The sequence below is a fragment of the Cricetulus griseus genome, chromosome X, assembly GCF_003668045.3.
Source record: "Cricetulus griseus strain 17A/GY chromosome X, alternate assembly CriGri-PICRH-1.0, whole genome shotgun sequence".
Classification (NCBI taxonomy): Eukaryota; Metazoa; Chordata; class Mammalia; order Rodentia; family Cricetidae; genus Cricetulus; species Cricetulus griseus.
Window position 1 is genome coordinate 20,969,525 of NC_048604.1, and position 21,240 is coordinate 20,990,764.

The 21,240-nt window shown below is 41.8% G+C and overlaps 1 protein-coding gene across 1 annotated transcript in view; it reads left to right on the forward strand.

Annotated features, from left to right (window-relative positions):
• Aifm1 (apoptosis inducing factor mitochondria associated 1) overlaps nucleotides 1-21,240 on the forward strand; it is a 36,311-nt gene that overhangs the window by 11,776 nt on the left and 3,295 nt on the right. The window contains exons 3-13 of the mRNA XM_027433454.2: nucleotides 2,179-2,278; nucleotides 3,453-3,577; nucleotides 3,702-3,832; nucleotides 5,977-6,067; nucleotides 13,385-13,469; nucleotides 14,302-14,378; nucleotides 15,215-15,323; nucleotides 16,927-17,034; nucleotides 17,374-17,462; nucleotides 18,284-18,424; nucleotides 20,775-20,917. Coding sequence (XP_027289255.1) covers nucleotides 2,179-2,278; nucleotides 3,453-3,577; nucleotides 3,702-3,832; nucleotides 5,977-6,067; nucleotides 13,385-13,469; nucleotides 14,302-14,378; nucleotides 15,215-15,323; nucleotides 16,927-17,034; nucleotides 17,374-17,462; nucleotides 18,284-18,424; nucleotides 20,775-20,917 — 1,199 coding nt within the window. The remainder of the gene's footprint in view (nucleotides 1-2,178; nucleotides 2,279-3,452; nucleotides 3,578-3,701; nucleotides 3,833-5,976; nucleotides 6,068-13,384; nucleotides 13,470-14,301; nucleotides 14,379-15,214; nucleotides 15,324-16,926; nucleotides 17,035-17,373; nucleotides 17,463-18,283; nucleotides 18,425-20,774; nucleotides 20,918-21,240) is intronic.

Sequence of the window (21,240 nt, forward strand, 5' to 3'; positions counted from 1 at the left end):
ACTTAAATTTTTATCTTGTTGACCACGTAGGATATAAAAGAACAAAAATATTGTGATTAGAAGACATCCTTGGGAAAAAAGACACCTTTGGGCTAGGACTGTAGCTCAGTTGGTAGAGTGCTTGGCCTAGCACATATGAAGTCCTGGGTTTGGTCTCCAGAAGTGTTAGTCAGACAGACATAGTGATGAATGTCAGTATGCCAGAATGGGAGAGGTGGAGACAGGGGATCACAAGCTCATGGTGAGCCGAAGCTACATGAGACCCTGTGTCAAAAAAAGTCATTCTTGTCTACAACATTTTTGTTTTTTCAAGACAGGGTTTCTCTGTGACACAGCTCTGGCTGTCCTGTAATTCACTCTGTAGATTAGGCTGGCCTCGAACTCACAGAGATCCACCTGTGCTCCACCACCGCCTGGCTCACTTCTATTTTTTTATTAATTAATCTTTGAGACAAGGTCTCACTGTATATAGTTCTGGCTGGTCTGCAACGCACAAAGACAAGCCTCTTTTTTTAAGAGCATGCCTGGGCATAGTGGTGCGTGCCTTTTTAAAAAAAATATTTTTTAATTTTTTATGTGCATTTGTTTTTTAAATTCTTTTATTTTCTTTTTTGGTTTTTCGAGACAGAGTTTCTCTGTGGCTTTGGAGCCTGACCAGCTCTTGTAGACCAGGCTGGTAAAGAGATCCACCTGCCTCTGCCTCCCGAGTGCTGGGATTAAAGGCGTGTGCCACCACCGCCGGCTGTCTTTCAAATTCTTATGTTTTATTTTTATGTGCATGTGTTTACCTTGAGTGTCAGTGTATCCCGAAAGTAGAGTTTTACACAGGTGTAAGTTGCCATGTTGGTGCTAGGAATTGAACCTGGGTCCTCTGGAAGAGCAGTCAGTGCTCTTAACCACTAAGCCCCCACCCTGTTTCTTCTTGCCAGATGCTGGAATTAAAGGCTTGTGCTACCACACACAGCCCATTTTTAAATTCCACTTATTTATTTATTTGTTTGTTTATGAGATCAAGGTCTCACCCTGTAGCCTCCCTGACTTAGAACTCATGAAGACCAGGTTGGCCTCAAACTCACATATCTGCATGCCTTTCCCACCCAAGTGTTAGGATTAATAGTGTGTTACCACAGCTGGTAGCTCAGTGGCCTGATATACATAAGGCCATGGGTGGTCTCCAGCATCTAAATATTTTAAAAATAAGGTAAAAGTCACTAATAAACCCTGGTGTTGTGTGTTAATAAAGATAAATAACAGAAACTAGTCCTAATACTAAGATATCTTTCCTCAATTTGAAAGTGTAGGGGAAAGAGGGGCTGGAGAAATGGCTCAGAGGTTAAGAACACTAGCTGATTTTCCAGAGGTCCCGAGTTCAATTCACAGAAACCACATTATGGCTTACTACCATCTGTAATGAGATCTGGGGCCCTCTTCTGGCCTGCAGGGAGACATGCAGACAGAACACTGCATACCTAATAAATAAATCTTTTTTAAAGAGTGTATTTCAAATAAAACAGATATTTAGTTAAGATGGTGTTTGGCCCTTAGTAATTATTAATGTGTCATGTTTCTAAGTGAGACTCATGCCTTCTTAGTTTAGGAAAAGAAAAGGCTATTGCTAGGAAGATCAGTTACATTTTAAGAATAAGATAGACCTAGCCACATATCTTAGTCCCTGGCAAACTCTGAACCATCTACCAGGAAGATATATTCCCCATGCAGATTGATTTTACAACTAGCAGCCAGCATAGTCCAAACCCTTTTTGTACTTTGGCCATTTCTATACTTACTAACATTAACATTACATTTCCTTTTCTTCTCTTTTGAGTTTGGTATCAAAAGAGTTGCTTACCAAGAGTCTCAGAATATCTGAAACATAGTTTTTGATCTGCCTTCAAGTATCCTTTCCTCACCAAATATGTGTACACTAGATATTTATATTTCTTGAGAAAAGAATTTTGGGCTGGGGATGTAGCTCAGTGGTAGAGTACTTGCTTAGCATGCATGAATCTCTGGGTTCTATCCCCAGTACTGGAAAAGAAAACTTAGCTTTGGTGATTTTGGCATAGAGGAACTAACCTCAGTGTAGACAAAAGCTTCTCATTTAATTGAAAGTATATTAGCTCATGGTATGAGTTAACTGTATTATGAAATAAACTTTCTCCATGCTTGGATCTACAGGCCTACAAGACTATAAAAGAAGACCAAAAAAGATATAATGAAAGGATATCAGGGTTAGGGCTGACACCAGAAGAGAAACAGAGAAGGGCCATTGCATCTGGTAAGTACCCCCTGTGTCTCTTCTATATGATTTGACACTAAATAAGGGAAAGTAACTAAGGATTATGATTGACTAATATCTTGTTATATAAAAGTGAGATCGTAAGCTTCTGGAAATTATGGTTTTACCCTACAACAGGGAGCAGTTTCCTAAAATATTTGGTTGGCATTTTAGGCTTTAGAGTAAAATTATTGGGATACCTGTCTTTCTTTATGTAGGCTTTTTTAAAAGGCAAGCTTGATAAGAAAAACTATGGAAAAGATAGGAAAGCCATTTATCCAATGATTAAACCTTTTTGGTCCTATTCCTTTGAATCTTTGGAATTTTGAGTTGTTATAGATGTGTTTCTTTTCCTATAGCACAAAGCTCTAGCCTTCACTAACATTTGATTCACTTGGATTTTCAACGAGGAATGTTTTTAATCCTTTAATACGCCCTGTAGCTCTGAGTAGGCGGTTTGTATTGCTTTTTTCAATAATGCCTTCTTCGTGTACATTGTATAATAATCCTCAATTGACCTCCTAGGTGTTTCCCCCTTAGTGCTAACAAAAGGTGCAACTGAACTTGATATTTTCCTGGTCATCAGTAGAAAAATAAGAATGGCAGAGGCCTTTTTAATATATGCTTTCTAATATATGTGAGAAATAATTAGCCAAGCATGGTGGCATACATCTGTAATCCTAGCATATGGGAAGCTGAGGCCTGTCTGGGCTACAGAGTGCGACCGTATCTTAAAAGGGGGAGGGGAGGAAAAGGTTAATATTTAAGGTAGGCACTACATTCAGAATAGAACTGATGAATGAAAGACACCAATGAACTCATTCATCTGTTTAAAATTTTTCCACACTGGCAAAATAAAAAAAAAATGAAAGGAATACTTGCTTTTCCCCCACCCACTAGGATGTTATGATGATTGTTTGGTGTTTTGGGTTTCTTTTCTCCCTTTGGCTTTTTTTTAAAATTCTGGCTATCAAACCTAGTGTCTTGGACATGATAGGCAAGCTTCTTGCCACTGAGCTATATCCTAAACCCAGTAAGTTTAAGATTAGTACAGGTGTGCTAGTTTTATTTTATGTAAAAGATTGAGACAAATGCAAGGTAACTTTTTGAAATAGTGGACAGGAGTCATCAGAGCCTTTAAGATGACTTACTGTGCTTGTTCTGTTACTTACAGCTGCAGAGGGGGAGTCAGCTCCTCAAGTCAGAATACCAAGTCATGTTCCTTTCCTGCTGATTGGTGGCGGTACTGCTGCTTTTGCTGCAGCCCGATCCATCCGGGCTCGAGATCCTGGGGCCAGGGTAAGGTGCATGTTATTTTGCTTGGCATAGAAGGTGTAGTGTGCAAATACTTAGCCAATGTGCGTACTTTTACATTTGCCTCTTAAATTGCTTAGCTCTAATAAGTATCACTTTATGTCTAAAGGTCCTGATTGTATCTGAAGACCCTGAGCTGCCATACATGCGACCTCCTCTTTCAAAAGAATTGTGGTTTTCAGATGATCCAAATGTCACAAAGACACTGCAGTTCAGACAGTGGAATGGAAAAGAGAGAAGGTGTGTGTGTCTGCTTATGCAAAATGGGGCTGACTGAGCATGAGGAATGGGGTTAAAATTTTGTCACCATCACATGTGATAAATAGGAAGGCTGTACATTGGAGTCTGCTATTGTACATACTTGGTCAGGCTCAGAGGCAACAAAGAGCATTCTAGCTTCTGTTCCCCAAACTACAACAATCAGCAGTTTAATGCTAAACTGTGAAATATTAGGGCTCCTGTAGGGGATGCTGTAGCCACGCCTGCTTAGGGGCCGGGTACAGGTGTGCTTGACCACGCCTTCGAGGGCGTGGTTCAGCGGGTGGGTTTCTGGTTTTCGGTTTCAATTTAGGCTTGCTGTACAGACTGGGGCTGGCTACAGCTTCCCCTGCAGGCTCCTATTTCTAAGACCTTTAGGTTAGATTTCTGTGCTAGAGATTAGCTTAGCCAATATAGTCATTTTTAAATAAATACCTAGGTAAATCACATAAAAGCAAGTGAAGCTGATTTTTTGGCATTCTTACTTATTTTGAGGTGTGTATATGTTCATGAGCATACATGTCTACATATAGATGGAGGTCAGAGGTCAACCCTGGCTGTCATTAATTAACTGCCATCTGCCTTATTTTTTGAGACAGGACTCAAGTAAATAGGCTAGACTGGATAACCAGTGAGCCACAAGGATTTTCCTGTCTTTGCTTCTCCAGTGTTGGGATTACAGGTGCATGCCACCTCGCCTGGCTTTTTTATGTGGGTTCTGAGCTTAGACTTGGATCCTTATGCTTCGACAGCAAGCACTTAACTGAGCTGTCTCCCCAGGCCATTAATGGCACTTTGTTTGACACTCTAGCCAACATTTACAATTTCAGGGGTAGATAGGAAGACTGTAATGAAGAGTGTCATTATCAGAATGTTTGCACAAAAGAAATTTGAATCTAGCTGGGCATGATGGTGCATGCCTGAAACCCCAGCATTTGAAAGGATGAGGTAAAACAATCAGGAGTTCAAGACTAGCCTGAATAACAACCTCTGTCTCAAAAATACAAAACAAGCAAACAAACCCAACTATTAGAGCTATAGGTGCAACTTTTGTCTTCTAAAGGACTCCTTAGGTCTTTCAATTCCAGTAGTGCTCTTGGGGCTCCCGTATTTTTCTCATTAATGGTCCTTTGATGTTGAACTAAATCTTCCAGACCTGGACTGGAAAGATGACTCAGCATTTTAGAACACTTTTTGCTTTTGCAGAGGACCCATGTTCAGTTTCTAGCAATCACATGGTGGTTTCACAGCCATCTGTTAACTCCAGTTCTAGGGACTCTGATACCCTCTTCTGGCCGTGCATGATGACAAAACATCCACACACATAAATCAGAAATATTTAAATGCCAAAATGTGTTTGCCTCCCTCGTCTTTACCTCATGTTCCATTTTCAAGCAGATTGCATACTTTGAATTAAGTTATCTCCACTTACAATGTATCGCAAATATTTACCTAGTTTCTTTTTCTTTGGGTTCTTACTTTGTTGCCCTGGCTGGCCCCAAACTACTGGGTTTAAGCAATACTCTTGGTTTTGCAATACTATGTTTCTGAGTGGTTGAGAGTCTAGGTACATGCCAACACACCAGCTTAGTTGTTTAAGGCAGAATCATCTAGGAGCAATACCTTGCTCCATTGGCCAGCAGCACCATTCTGAAAAATTAATGTGAATCCATATGTGAATATCAGCTTCTTGGGTGTCTTTGTTCTTAATTTGAAATGATTCTACATCTAGAGCTTAGTTTCTCAGCTTGTACACCACTGGTTGATGCTTAAGACTACATAATTCTTAATGGAGGTAAGGGCTGTCCTGTATAGCTTAGGCTATTCAGCAGTATCCTTGTTTCTAGCTACTACCAGATACAATGGCATTCCCTTATAAGTTGTTATAACCCAAAATGTCTCCAGAGAATGCCAAATGTCCCATGGGGCTAAAGTTGTACCCAATTGAGAACCACTGATCTATAATACTTCTCAGTAAGTCACCACCAAGAGCTAGTGGCTAGAGTCTTACTCTGGAAAATGTACCTGGATTTATTTTTCATGATGGATATCATTTTACTAAAGCTAAAGGATGGGGGCCTATAGTAGTTCCAGATGCTTACAATTTTCTTCTCTTTCTCATACAGCATATATTTCCAGCCACCTTCTTTCTATGTCTCTGCTCAGGACTTGCCTCATATTGAGAATGGTGGTGTGGCTGTCCTCACTGGGAAGAAGGTGAGCTAGTAGACTGCTTTCTTTGCCAGGCTTTATATAGTTACCAACAAGAAAATCCAGTGATGTGCTTTTCCATTATAACCCATGTCTCCTCTCCCACTGTAGTTCATCAAAGACAAACCAAAGCATTTTAGGACTAATACTGTTTAGTGTGTCTGTATAAAGGAAGCCCATAGTAAAGCCTTGAGCATGGAGTTAGCTAAGCTTTGGCAGGCAAGTCAGATTGTCAGATACTTTAATGCTAAAACTACTGGTGCTTTTGTTTATGCTTCTGAATTTGTTCCTCCTTCCTATTGCCTTTTGTTTTGTTTGTTTACCTTTCTTTGGGATTATTAATGATAAGAGTTAGGCTAATTTTCAGCATAATGCAGCATGGCAAACACCGTCAGATGTTACTCGGGTGGTTGCTTAGGTATAGAAAGCAGTTATTGAGCAGTGTTGGTGGGGTCCTAGGAAGGCTTTGTTTGTTGTGTTGCATTTTATTTTTATTAATGGCAATCAGTAGGCTATGCTTGTAAACTATTGGCAGTGTTCCAGTAGAGGGGACAGTGTTCTCTAAAGAAGCAAAGCTGAAAGTAAAGGGGGCTAAGTGCACAAATGAAAGGATTGACCTTTGACCACTTCTCCCTTAACAGAGCTGTAGAATGCGGTTAAGCTGGTAGTGTAGGACATTACATTAAATGTCCCCAATATGGAATATTGGAGCCGTATTCCCTGAGGGAAAAGAAAAACAAGCAGGAGCATAGACAGATAATCATAACATTGAAATGTGTAAGAGATTTGTGTCCTGGGAGTTAGGAGGAGGAGGAATTACAGTACAGTGATGAATGCAAAGAAAGCTTCCTGGAGAAAACAAATCTATAGACCTAAAAGTCTCATTGAAATATTCTTTTTAGATTTATTTATTTGATATGTATGTGTACTGTATGTGTGCCCAATGCCCTCAAAAGTTGGAAGGGGGATGTTGGATCCTCTGGAACTAAAGTTATGAACCATCACATGGGTTCTGGGAACTGAACCCAGGACCTCTGAAAACTCAAAATTGTCTATTTCTGGGTGTGTATATGTGTGAGTATGGTATATGTGGCTGTAGGGAGTGTAAGGAGGAGGGTGTCAGGTGTCCTGCCCTGTTACTCTGCCTAATGTATTCCTTTACAGAGTCTGTTACTCAACCTGAATCTAGTATGGTGGCCAGCAAGCTACAATTATCTCCCCTGTCTCTGGCTCCCCTCCATGCTGGGTTTATAGTTGCACACACTGCTATGCCTGGCTTTTTTGTTTGTTTGGTTTCTTTTGGTTTTTCGAGACAGGGTTTCTCTGTGGCTTTGGAGGCTGTCCTGGAACTAGCTCTTGTAGACCAGGCTGGTCTCAGACTCACAGAAATCAGCCTGCCTCTGCCTTCTAAGTGAGTGCTGGGACTAAAGGTGTGTGCCACCACTGCCCAGCAATGCCTGGCTTTTTTATGAGTGCTGAGGATTGTAGCTCAGCTCCTCATGCTCATCCAGCAAGTGCTCTTAGCTACTGAGCCAGCTCCCTAGCCCTCAAGTGGAAAATATTCAAGAATGAAGAGGTGCAGACTACATGAGAGCAAAGAACATTTGGGAAAGTGGCATTTGAGGAAGGACTAACAGAATAAGCAAGTGCCCAGCAGTATGGAGCAGCATATTTAGTACAAGGAAAAGAAGCAGCTAGCTACTGATAGAACAGAAACTTCCAGTTAGGGGGCTGAGGATGTAGTGTAGGGTGGAATACTTGTCTAACACAGGTAAGATACTAGGTTTGATCTCCAACTTGGCAGAAGAAATGATGATAGATTGGAAAATAAATATAAGAAGATTTTTCTTTACTTTTTTGTTGTTGTTGTTTTGGCTTGGTTTAAGACAGGGTCTCTAATTATATATAGTCCTTGCTCTCCAGGAACTCACTGTGTAGACCAGGCTGGCTTCAAATTTTGAGATCTGCCATTTTCTGGCTCCTGAATGTTGAGATTAAAGGTGTGCACCACCATTCCTGGCAAAAAAAAATTGTTTAAAAAATATTTCAAGTTAGGTCAGGCAGTGGTGGCGCATGCCTTTAATCCCAGCACTCGGGAGGCAGAGGTAGGCAGATCTCTGTGAGTTCGAAGCCAGTCTGGTCTACAAAGTGAGTTCCAGGACAACCAGGGCTGCATAGAGAAACCCTGTCTTGAAAAACAAACAAAAAATTTAAGTTAGGAAGAGGCTAAACTGGTAAGTTATTGTAGGGGGATTGCTTATGGAAGGCTTTTTGCCATGTAGGAGAGCTTGGATTTGACTTACACTAGGGAGCTGGTGACACTTCTGGACAAAGATACAAAGTACTGGAAGTGGTGGCTCAGGCCTTTGATCTCAGCACTCGGGAGACAGAGGCAGGGGGATCTCTGTGAGTCAAGACCAGCCTGGTCTACACAGCTACACAGAGAAATCATGTTTCAAAAAAAATTAAAAATAAATAAATATAAAAAATAAAACTTTTTAAAAAAGAAAAGAAAAAAAGAACACTGGCTGCTCTTCTAGAGGACATGAGTTCAGTTCCCAGCACCCACATATTATCTCCCAACCATCCAGGCACACATATGGTGCACATACGTACATGCAAACAGAAGACCTATACATATAAAGTAAAAAAAATTCTAAAGACTAGAAATACAGCATTTCAAAAAATATTATAATAATTCAGGCAAAAGATTATGATTGCCCAAATTAGGCTGTTGGTGTTGATAATTATGAAGAAGAGGAATGCAAAGACTAAGAATTTATATAGTACCTACTTTAACTGCTTTTTTCACTGTTTTTGTTTTGTTTTTTGTTTTTTTGAGACAGGGTTTCTCTTTATAACAGCTGTGCTGTCATGGAACTCGCTCTGTAGACCAGGCTGACCTCGAACTCACAGAGATCCCCCTGCCTATCTCCCGAGTGCTGGGATCAAAGGCCTGAGCTACCAATGCCTGGCAAAAAAATTGTTTTTTAATAAAGAAATTTTAAATAACTGGCCTAAACTTTTACAACTAATACATGAGAGACAGAATATGAGCCCAGGCTTATCTGACTAAAGAGTTGGAACCTTGAAATTCTGACCAGAGCCCAACTTCCTAATAATATATTGCTTCTTGTGTAGCACTGGGTTAGATGCCCAGCATGGGGAAAAAATATGTGGTCAGAGTGAAGGACATGCTTGAGGAAGGCTTAGGAGGCAGATGTCCCTAAGGCATAAAGGTGGGAGGTAAGAGAGGAGACGAAATTTCTAGATTGTATAGCAGAGTAGATAATAGTGCCCTCCCCCTAACTGAGAAAAACATTTTAAGAGGAAGATCTGGCTTAAGGGGAAAGATAAAAATCAGTTTGGAGACCAGGCATGGTGATGCATGCCTTTAATTGCAGCACCTGGAAGGCAAAGGTAGGCAGATGTCTGTGAGTTTGAGACCAGCCTGGTGTACATAGAGATTTCCAGGCCAGCTGAGGCTACATAATGAGACCCTGTCTCAAACAATAAGAACAACAGAAGAGAACTTAGAGAGCAGAAGATAACATTATAAAGTTAAACTACCCTTTTTTTGTATGTATATATACATGCTCACATGTGTGTGCACATTCATGTAGAGGCCAGAGGTTGACATAAAGAACCTCTCTCTACCCTATTTACTAAGCCAGAGTCTCTTGCTGCATCTAGGGCTTACTGGTTCTGCTAGTCTGATAGCTGGCTCAGTCTGGAGATCCCCTGGCTCCAGCTTGTCAGCACTGGGATTACATGTGGGTGGCTCCACCTCCACAGCTTTTATGTGGGTGTTGGGGATCCATACTCTGTTCCTCATGCTTGCCTAGCAAGTGCTTTTTTCACTGAGCCATCTCCCTAGCCCCTACACTATTCTTTCAATAAGTTGAAATGGGCTACAGCGACCAATAGCCAGAAGCCATATAAAACAAATCCAGGTGTGGTGGAGCATGCGTGTAATCACAGTGCTGAGAAGGCAGAGACAGGTGGATTCCCTAAGGGCTTGCTGGCCAGTCACTCTAGGCTATTTGGTGAGTATGAGACCTTATCTCAAAAAAAATGTGGACAGGGATGGCTTGAGAAACAATACCCAAGGTTGTCCTTTGCCTTCTACATGCACAAGCACATGTGCCCACACAGACGTGAAAATACACATACACGCACCCCAAAGTTCGAAGGGAATTTGACCATAATAGGTCATCCCTGTAATGTCAGTATTTTGGAAACTGGGTCAGGAAGACTGCTACAATTTTTTTCCAAGAAATTATTTTTTATTAGTTCAAATTAGAAACAAGCCTGCTTTACATGTCAATCCCAGCTCCTTCTCCCTCACCTCCTCCCCCACCCCTTAAACTCCCTCCCCATCCCCCCACTGATCCCTGGGGAGGGTAAGGCCCTCCATGAGGGATCCCCAAACTCTGTTATATCATCCTGAGCACGGCCCAGGCCCTCCCCCATGTGTCCAGGCTGAAAGAGCATCCCTCCACGTGGGATGGGCTCCCAAAGTCATTTCTTCTGGGATAAATACTGATCTACTACCAGAGACCCCCTAGAGTGCTGAGGCCTCCTCATTGACATCCATGTTCAGGGGTCTGGATCAGTTCTGTGCTGACCTCCCAGACAGCAGTCTGGGGTCTATGTGCTCCCCTTTGTTCAGGCCAGCTGTTTCTGTGGGTTTCACCAGCCTGGTCCCGACCCCTTTGATCTTCATTCCTCCCTCTCTGCAATTAAGTTCCAGAGTTTAGTTCAGTGTTTAGTTGTGGGTGTCTGCCTCTGCTTCCATCAGCTACTGGATGAGGGCTCTCAGCAGGGGGCAAAGCGGAGGAGAACCAACTGCTACAATTTTGAAGGCAGTGTGGGTTAAGGTGCAGTCGATCTTTAAGGGATAGAGGTGTAGCTTAGTGGTAGAGAGCTTGCATGGAATGCACAAGAATCTGGGCTCAAACCTTAGTACAGTAAAAGTCAATAAGATGAATGGTTGATATATGGGTGTTTCTTTCTTGAAAATCCTAAATTAAAAGTTTAAATAAGCAGAGGGAGATGGCAATTGGATAGAAGTTTGAAGAGGAATCAAAGATTTGTGTTACTGGATATGATGGACTGAGGTCTAAGGTCTCAGGAGAGAAATACTGCACAGTTGTCATGTGAAGAATCTGAAGGAGAAAGGAATGGCTAGACACACAAGGAGAATAGAAAGGTCACCTTATCCCACACCTGGACAAATGAAGTAAAAGTTTGTGTGCATATATGTGCATGTGGTATATGCGTGTGCATATGAAGGCACCATTGCATGTGTGTATACATGCGGGCTCCAGGTGTTGACATCCTGTGTCTTGATCTCTTTCTCTCCACCTATATTTTGAGACAGAGTCTCTCACTAAACCTGAAGCTCACTGATTCAGTTATACTAGCCAGCAAGCTTTGGGGTCTGCCTGTCTCTGTCTCCCCAGTACTAGGGTTATAGACGCGCTACCTGTGCACTCATGTCTGTGTTACAGGCCTCACTTGTTTTCACAATAAGACAAGGTGTAAGATGCTTGTCAGTGAACGAGCAACCTGGGTGTTATTGGTCAGGTTGCGTTGAAGAGAGAGCTTACCAAGGACAAAGCAAAGGAGGCTAAAGAAGCTACTCTTTGATATATACTGGTGCCTCTAGAAAGCTTTACACAACTCAACCGGAGTCAAACACCCCCACTGGCACTGGCCTATGTCTCTCATATTTTTCACTCCTTATTGTTAGTGTTTGTTACTTTGATGTTTTTGTTCAATATACTCTGAAGGCAGAGAAGACAATCTGCCTTTCTCATCACTGTGTCCCCTGAACTTAGAACTGCCCCTAGACCATCATATTTAGCAGGTATTTCTTTTTTTTTTCCTTCGGTTTTTCAAGACAAGGTTTCTCTGTGACTTTGGAGGCTGTCCTGGAACTAGCTCTTGTAGACCAGGCTGGTCTCAAACTCACAGAAAATCCTTCTGCCTCTGCCTCCCAAGTGCTGGGATTTAAGGCATGCGCCACCACTGCCCAGCGCAGGTATTTCTTGATGGGATGGTCTCATAACTAGTAAAGAATGGAGCAGATACTGAAAACTAATCTCTCAGACTCCAAAGCTCAAGCTCTTAACTCTAAGTAGAGACAAGGGAATTAAGAGTATTGACAGGAGAGCCATTTGAATGATCTACTATTGATCCAGATCATTTGGAATGGAATTGCCAACCGAATAAACAGAAAATTGGAAGAAGTACAGTGAGGCTGGGCTGAAGATGCAGTTTCATGGTACAGTGCTTGTCCAGCATAACCACAGCCCTACTCACATTCTCCACACTTGAACAAACAAAACAGAAAAGGAGGAGTAAGTAACAGTGGGAAGAAGGCACTGACGCTAAGCTTGTGTGTGTGTGTGTGTGTGGTGAGTTCTTTAATCCCAGTGCTCAAGAGGCAGAGTCAAGTGGATCTCTGTGAATTTGAGGCCAGCCTGTTCCTAGAAAGTTCCTATCACACACACAAAAAAACAATGAGCCTGAGAGAAAATTGTGGTAAGATATCTGAGGTAGAAGTAGCAGTTTAGGAAATAATAAGAGTGTCAATGTGGCCCAGAGGAAAATAGGAACCAAGATCCAAGGTCCTTAGAGATAAGGAAGTGGTTTATTAACGGTGATGTAAAGGGATGTAGGTAGGTATCACTCGGAGGATGAAGGTATAAGACTCTAGAAACATCGGAAACAACCATCTCAGGAACCGTGGACGATTGGAACACTTCTTCCTGGCCTTGTGATATGGGGTGTGGTCAAATTAACTGTCTCTAAGTATAACATCCCTGAGGGATAGCTGAGTTTCAGTGAAGACTAGAAGTTGGAGAAAGATTCTACAGAGATGTTGTGAGTATAGTAGAGTTGTTAGCAAAGAAATAATGACTCCAAATTCCAAAATAGAAAAGACTTTCTCCAGTGTCTGTTTCTATAAATCAGAATGGTTGTTTGGGAATCCACTTGATACAAGCTTCGGTTGCTTAAAGAAACAGGGTCCCAAAAACTATGGTCCTAATAACTAATTAGAAACAGTTTCTTCAGGATAATTTTTCAGTCAAAAACTAATTCTTCTCATTGAGTTGACAACATAGGTTCAGAGCCCCACACCCCCCACCCCCCCACCCAACCCCCTGTGGCATGAAATGTTCTAGAATTAGATAGTGGTAAATAAACTTAAAAAAACAATGAATTTGTACTTTAAAATGGTGACTATTATATCATAGTAGTTTTTCGTAACTTACTCATTTCTACTTTTTGTATGTTTGCATGTGACTATACCAGGTAGTACAGTTGGATGTAAGAGACAACATGGTGAAACTTAATGATGGCTCTAAGATAACTTTTGAAAAATGCTTGATTGCAACAGGTGAGTATTTCTGGAGGTGGCTGTCTTCCCTTTAGAGTCTGGCCTTCTCTTGAAAAGATATTGCAGCTTATCCTTAAGACAACTGATACCCAGAGTCTCTGGTGTAGATGTCTGGTTAATTTGGGTGTGTAATGTTTTTACCTATTTGCAATTTTTATAATACATTTTATTAAAAAATAATCCTCTGGTAACGACCTGAGGAAGCTGCTCCTTTTTCCTCTGTGCATGGTATTCAGTACCTAGTCTGAAGGATATGTAGCTTTGTGGGTTTATTGCCAATTCTCATCCAAAATTAGGGGAGAAGACAAGCAGCTAATGAGAGTGGTGTAACCGTGCTAGCATGTGAGGCCTCCTGAGACTCTGGAGCTACTGTGGCAGGTGGGCGTAGTAGCTCTTATCCTAGCACTCAGGAGTCTGAGGCAGAAGGATCAAAGCAGACTTGATGCTACCTGGGATCCATAGTGAGTTCTGGGCCAACTTGGTGGACATAGTAAGACCCACTCAGAAAATTGACAGAGACAGACAGACACACACCATGGAAAAAGGAACTGAGCTTTCTGATTTGACCAGCCATGGAGAAGGCATGGTCCTCCGAAAAGAGACTCAGATGTATTTCTTCAAGGAAATTGATAAGAAGCCTGCTGTGAGGCAAGCCATCTTACCTGCTAGTCACTCCTTGGTAGTGTTTGCAGCAGCCACAGCCACCACCACCACCGCTGCTGCTGTGACACCAAGTATACTTAGCCACAGTCAAAGCAAAGAGAGATCTACCTGTAGGTGTTGTTTGGGCTAGCTCCTGCTTGTCAGGCTAAAAGGGCTTTCCTATTTCCAGGAGGCACTCCAAGAAGTCTGTCTGCCATTGATAGGGCTGGAGCAGAGGTGAAGAGCAGAACAACACTTTTCAGAAAGGTAAATTGCTTTAGTGTTTTCTTTGTGTTGTTTTGAAGAGGTAACACGCTTTTGTGTTCCCCGAGTGCTTCCTCCAATTGGGAGATCTAAGTTCTCTATAGAGCTCTTCTCCAGACTTGTTATCTAGCTTTGAGCAAGTCACTTCTCCCTGCACCTCTAATACTTCATTCACTCACATTCACTCAAGGGTTCTATGCTTGTAGGACAAAACTACATTTGGTTTTTATTGCTTGCTGTAGTTCTCTGACTACTCTTCTGCAGTATTTGATCCACCAGAACTCCTTGTGGTCTCTTGGCATTTTTCATTATGAGTGCTTTGTGAAGACTTTGATGCAAAAGGTCAAGAGTATCTAAGTACAAAGGAAAGGAGATTGTTTGCTTCTTAACAGTATGCCTTGCTGGAATTTTCTAGCCACACTTCGAGATATTGGAGGAAGTTTATACTGCCTTTTAAATTCTCAATTGTTGGGCTGAAATTTCTTTGTGTGGGAGGCTGTCTTTTGCTTTGTAAGATGTTGGCAGCATCACTGGCTTCTCTTCCACTAGAGGCCAGGAGCATCTTGTTCTGACAGCCAAAATGTCTCTAGATACTGCCACATGGCCACCTTGGACTGGGAAGAAAAACTACTACCAGTGTTGACAGCCACTGTTGCTGGAAGGAATGTTACAATGGAGAAAAAATTCACATTAATAATATAGATGCTGTAATTGACCACTTTGAACAAGATGCTATTTGCAAATATCTGATGCAGCTGAGTTAGAGGAAAATATTTTCTTGGATTATTTTCTTGTGCCCCTTTGGGAAATCAGTGAATTAAACTGGTATGATCCTGCAGATTGGAGACTTTAGAGCCTTGGAGAAGATCTCACGGGAAGTCAAGTCAATTACAGTTATCGGTGGGGGCTTCCTTGGCAGTGAACTGGCCTGTGCTCTTGGCAGAAAATGTGAGTATGGAGAACTTTCCTCCATTTTCTTTAGTCATATATCGCATGTCTTGGTGCACTATCACAAATTCCAGAAATATATTTTCCAGGAGGAATTCAAGGAGTTTGAACAGTGTTTATGGACTGAGTCTGGGCTTGTTGGCACATGCTTATAATTCCAGCATTCTGAAGGCAGTAGCAGGAAAATTTTGAGTCAGATTCTAGACTGGATTGCACAGTAGATTCAAGACTAGCCTAGGGCTATAAAGCAAAAAGTGCTCCCTTATCTCAGTCCTCCCTGCAAAACGAAGTGTATAGAACAAAAAGCTAAGTACTAAGGTCAGGACAAGAATTTCTGTTTAGTTGGGTTTCTTTTTTTCTTTTCTCTTTTGGTTTTTGAGACAGGGTTTCTCTGTAGCTTTGGAGGCTGTCCTGGAACTTCCTCAGTAGACCAGGGTGGCCTCAAACTCACAGAGATCCTCCTGTTTCTGCCTCCTGAGTGTGCCACCACCGCCAGGCTAGTTGGGTTTCTGTTGCTATGATAAATGCCATGACCAAAAGCAACTTGAGGAGAAAAGAGTTTATTTCTTATACTTCCACATCACGGTCCATCACTGAGGGAAGTCAGGCAGGAACTCAAACAGGGCAGGAACTTGGAGGCAGGAGCTAATGCAGAGGCCATGGAGGGTGCTACTTACTGGCTTGTTCCCCATGGCTTGCTCAGCCTGCTTCCTTATAGAACTCAAGACTACCTGCCCAGGGATGCTACACCCCACAGGGTGTTAGACCCACTCATAACAATCATTAGTAAAAAAAAAATACTCTACACACAATGTCATAGAGGCATTTTCTCAATTGAGGTTCCTCTTCCCAGGTAACTCTAGCTTTTGTCAAGTTGACAAAAAGCAAACAAACAAAAATAAACCAATGAAGACAGTCCCCCAGTGACCAAAAATTTGTCTCCTAAATAACAGCAGTGGCTCCTTTCCTTTCGTGTACCTTCTCTGCCTAGACTGTTTAGAAATGAGATATTTAGAGAAGTAGATTGTGAGGGTGAAAAGGGCCATGCAAACTAGAGAACTATATGGATTTATGAATTGTCGAGGTTGTGAAAAGCCAAACACTTCAATAAGAAATATGATAGATCCCAGCTAAACAGGTCTATAAGATCTGATTTGAATGTTTCATGGCCACTGTATTTCTGTTTGAAATTCTAATTCTTTGTTTGTTGCTTTGTTGGTGATGGGGGTGTGATTATAAGAATGCACATGCCTTGGTGCACATACTAAACTCAGGGCATCTTCTTGGGATGAGGGTGACTCCTATTCAGAGCTCGAAAAGCCCTTATGTGAGCTTCAAGTGACCACATGGGTGGGTGGGCACTAAATTCACTGTTGGAAGCTTAATCCAGGGACAGCAGTTCTGACGATTGCTGTCTTTGCCTTTGAATGAATAAAGTCAACCATCAAGGCCCTCTTGCCCTAGTGCCCCACAGTCAGCAGCTGTGGTCTGCTTGGTTCCTTGCTCTGCATTTAGTCATAATTGACTAACTCGTGTACCTCCCCTCCTGTCTTCCTGGGATTGGCTCATGCCTTCTATAACTAGTTCCCATTCTTCTTCCTAGCTCAAGCCTCAGGCATTGAAGTGATTCAGCTCTTCCCTGAGAAAGGAAATATGGGGAAGATCCTTCCTGAATACCTCAGCAACTGGACCATGGAAAAAGTCAAGCAAGGTAGAGACTGTGTCCATAACTACTCCGTTTCTTTTGAGAGGAACTACAGGCAAAGTTGGCTGTTTGGGGAACTCCCTTTACATAATTCCTGACACCTGGCAGAGGAAATGTTTCACAGTTCTTCAATCAGACAGGGTTACAGGCATTCAGAATCTGAGACACCACATTCCCAGACATGCTAAAGATGGACTGTGTGTGTGTGTGTGTGTAGGTTCTTGGGCTTCCTCGAGACTGCCTACATCTGAGGATAACTGATTTTACTATAGGGGAGACCTTCCTTAGTCTTCATGGAGGTCCCAGGCTTGTGAGTTAAGTCTCTGATCTCATTTTTCTTTACAGAGGGAGTGAAAGTGATGCCCAATGCAATTGTGCAATCAGTTGGAGTCAGTGGGGGCAAGTTACTCATTAAGCTGAAAGATGGACGGAAGGTAAGGAGGAAGAGACAGTGTCAGAAGGCCTTCCAGTCCTTTCTTCCCATTTCCTTATTCTTATTCCTTTACTTGACATTGATTTGTTTTCTTAGCAACCATCATTAATCATCCCTTCATCAAAATAGGATGATGAGAGCCAGAGTGGAAACCTGTAAACCATTTTCCCTTAGCCTCTTCCTGACTGTACTAGACTTTAGTCCTTGCTATGCGAAAGCTTTCTGTTCAGGTGATATAGAATATGTATGGGGCTGGGGGATTCTTATAAAAGCAGAACTTAAATGTTTACTGGAGGTAAGTTAACCCACAATTATTTTTTGTTTTATTTTTATTTTATGTGCATTGGTGTTTTGCCTGCGTGTGTGTGTGTGTGTGTGTGTGTGTGTGTGTGTGTGTGTGTGTGTGTGTGTGTGAAGGTGTCACATTTGCTTAAACTGAAGTTACAAACAGTTGTGAGCTGCCATGTGGGTGCTAGGAATTGAACCCAGGTCCTCTGGAAGAACAGTCATTGCTGTTAACCATTGAGCCATCTCTCCAGCCCCATCCCATGATTATTTTTAAAACTCTAGTATTGTTTTTTTTATTTTTATTTTATCTTTGTTTTGGACAGTGCTGGGAATTGAACCCAGGTCCTTGTGCATGCTATACAAGCATTTTACCACTGAGCTACACCCCAGCCCCTTGATGGAAAAGCCTGAGTCATTGTGTTCCTGAGAACCTTAGCTTTTCGAAAGTCTGATTCTTAGTGATGTGATATAGTTGTGATGTGAATGAGCATCAGTGAAAAGTGATAATGGACTAAATTCTCTTTTTCCTCTCAGGTAGAAACTGACCACATAGTGACAGCTGTGGGCCTAGAGCCCAATGTTGAGTTGGCCAAGACTGGTGGACTGGAAATAGACTCAGATTTTGGTGGCTTCCGGGTCAATGCAGAACTACAAGCACGTTCTAACATCTGGGTGGTAAGTGTGCTGCAGCATAACCCATTAGTTGCTCCCAGCCTGTGGGTGAGTCTGGCCATGTGCCAAAGCTCAGTCGGCATGGTAGTTCACTCCTATAAACTCAACACTTTGGAGGCATGGCCAGGAGGGATCACTGCAAGTTACAGGCTAGCCAAGGCTTCAGAATAAGACCCAATCTCAAAAGGAAGGAAGAGAGGTAAGCAAGCAAGCAAACCCAGCTCACTAGTAGCTTTACCAAATAAAGTCAAAATGTTTGATGGCCAAGGAGAAACCTAGGAACCTGTGAAGTGTTTGAATTAGAAAAGCACATATGGCTCCATCTGCAAGCTATGGGAGAATGAAAAGGGCAATGTGTATGGCCATCGGAATACAAGTCTTAGGATTCTGCTAATAGTAGTTGCTGGGAATGAGCACAGCCCTCAGACATACCTCCTGTTCCCATAGCTCAAACACAAGTCCAGAGACTGTAGGATGAAGTCGTTTTCTACTGTGTTCCCTGGAAAGGAAAGTGACTGTTTTCATTTTCCTTGAGTCCTTCCTATTTTCAGTTATTTTTAAAACCTATTATTATGACAAAACCAAGACTTTAATATGTAGGAACCATGAGGTAATTTCCCCATTGCTAGAACATTACAATGTATTGTTTGGTTATGGATTCTGTAACTAAGGCCATAGGTGCTCTGAAGGGATATTTTCTTCCTAAAGTCTCAAAGTCTGGGTTTTTTTCCTTGGCCTATTGTACTGTGCATTCAATGCAGAAAACACAGACAAGGAAAAAAAAGGGGCCAGTCACCTGTAGCAACGAGAAATGTTTTAGTTTATTTCCTTCTCTTTGTTTTCTTGAACATAAAGTTTTTTCCCCCTTCGTTTTATGTGGTTATGGTGAGCCTACTATATATAAATATTTGTATTCTGCTATTTCTCACTTAATATAAAAGTAAGCATTATCCTTCTTGCTTCAGACTCTATAAACAGTTTAATGATTACATAATATTCCATTAAATAGACTTCATAGTTTACTTTGCTGTTGTGCACTTATTGGATTTTTAGGTTGCTTTGGGAGAGTCCAAATAGCTATAAAAATGAACAAGAGTTAGAGAGCTCAAATACCACATCCTGCATGATGCTAGCCCTGTTCACCCCTAGCTGAGGGTTCTCTGAAACACTTAGCTTGTTGAATCTGTGCCTCTTCTAGGGCACAGTACTTGTTTACATTGCCCTGTAGTTAGGAATAATGCTGTATCTTTTCTGTTCTACACTAGGTTCTACAGTAGCCATAGGAAACACTTGTGTCACTTTTATCTCACCAACTGATATACAAAAAAAGCATTTGTACATAATAAATACTCCATAAATACATGTTGACTGGCTACTGAGTGATGGAAAAACATAACAAAAAAGAGCCACTTATCTTAGAAAAGATAAGAGGCAGTCACAGCTGAAAACTGGTTTCCACATAGAGAAGAGAATATTCTGAGTTGAGTGTGGTGGTAAAGGTTTATGATCCCAGCACTAGGGAGGCTAAGACAGGAGCATCATTAGTTTGAGGCCAGCCTGGGCTATATAGAAAGAAAGAACTTACCTCCAAAATAATGAAAAGAATATATACTTTAGTGCCCAATTATGAAGTAGTCTGTCTGCTAGAACAAAATGGGCAGAAACAGGTAAACATAAACTGAAGCAAAGAATATTTAGGATATGATAATTTATGGAAGTATAGTGTCTTAGGGTTTTATTGTTGTGAAGAGACACCATAACCATGCAATCTCATAAAAGAAAACATTCAATTTGGGTGGCTTAAATTCTACAACTTGATCCAAAGACAGTAGGAAGTGAACTGTCTCACTGGGCATGGATCGAACATATATGAGACCTCAAAGCCCCGCCTCCACAGTGACATACTTCTTTCAACAAGGCCACACCCATTCCAACAAGGCCACACCTCCTAATAGTGCCACTCCCTTTGGGGGGGCATTTTCTTTTAAACCACCACATATAGATAAAACAGTGTCTTTTTTATTTTTTGGTTTTATTTTTGGTTTTTTCGAGACAGGGTTTCTCTGTGACTTTGGAGGCTGTCCCAGAACTAGCTCTTGTAGATCAGGCTGGTCTTGAACTCACAGAGATCTGCCTGCCTCTGCCTCCCGAGTGCTGGGATTAAAGGTGTGCACCACCAACATCCGGCTAAAACAGTGTCTTTAAAAGTGGGATCTGAATTAGGAATGACTGTAGCCTGTAAATGGAAAATGTTAGTAAACATTGCTATGGTCCTTTGTGGCCCAAAGTTTATATTCTGGTTTTAACTTGGTTTTTTAAAAGTATTGTTTCCATAATGTATTTGTTTCTAAAGGCAGGAGATGCTGCATGCTTCTATGATATAAAGTTGGGTCGAAGGCGAGTAGAGCATCATGACCATGCTGTTGTGAGTGGAAGACTGGCTGGAGAAAATATGACTGGAGCTGCTAAGCCGTACTGGCATCAGTCGATGTTCTGGTAATAGTTCTGTGCCTTGGGGGACACAACTGGTTGGAACTCTGTATTAATGAACTCCAAATACAGCTTTTTTATTTGGTTTATGATTTGTAGTCAATATACCTTTCTGTAGAAGGGAAAAAGGTACACCCGCATATCCATACCTTCTGCCTCTAAGTGGCCATTGAGTAAAAGTACCCTGTCGACATGCATCAGATGGTAGGAGATGCAGCAGCGCCTCTGGGAAAGTGAGAGTTTGAGCTGTGGGGGCTGGTACAGAAATAGAGCATTTAGAGTAGGCAGCTGTGTAGTTTAATTTTTCTTTACCAGTACCCCTGATGGTC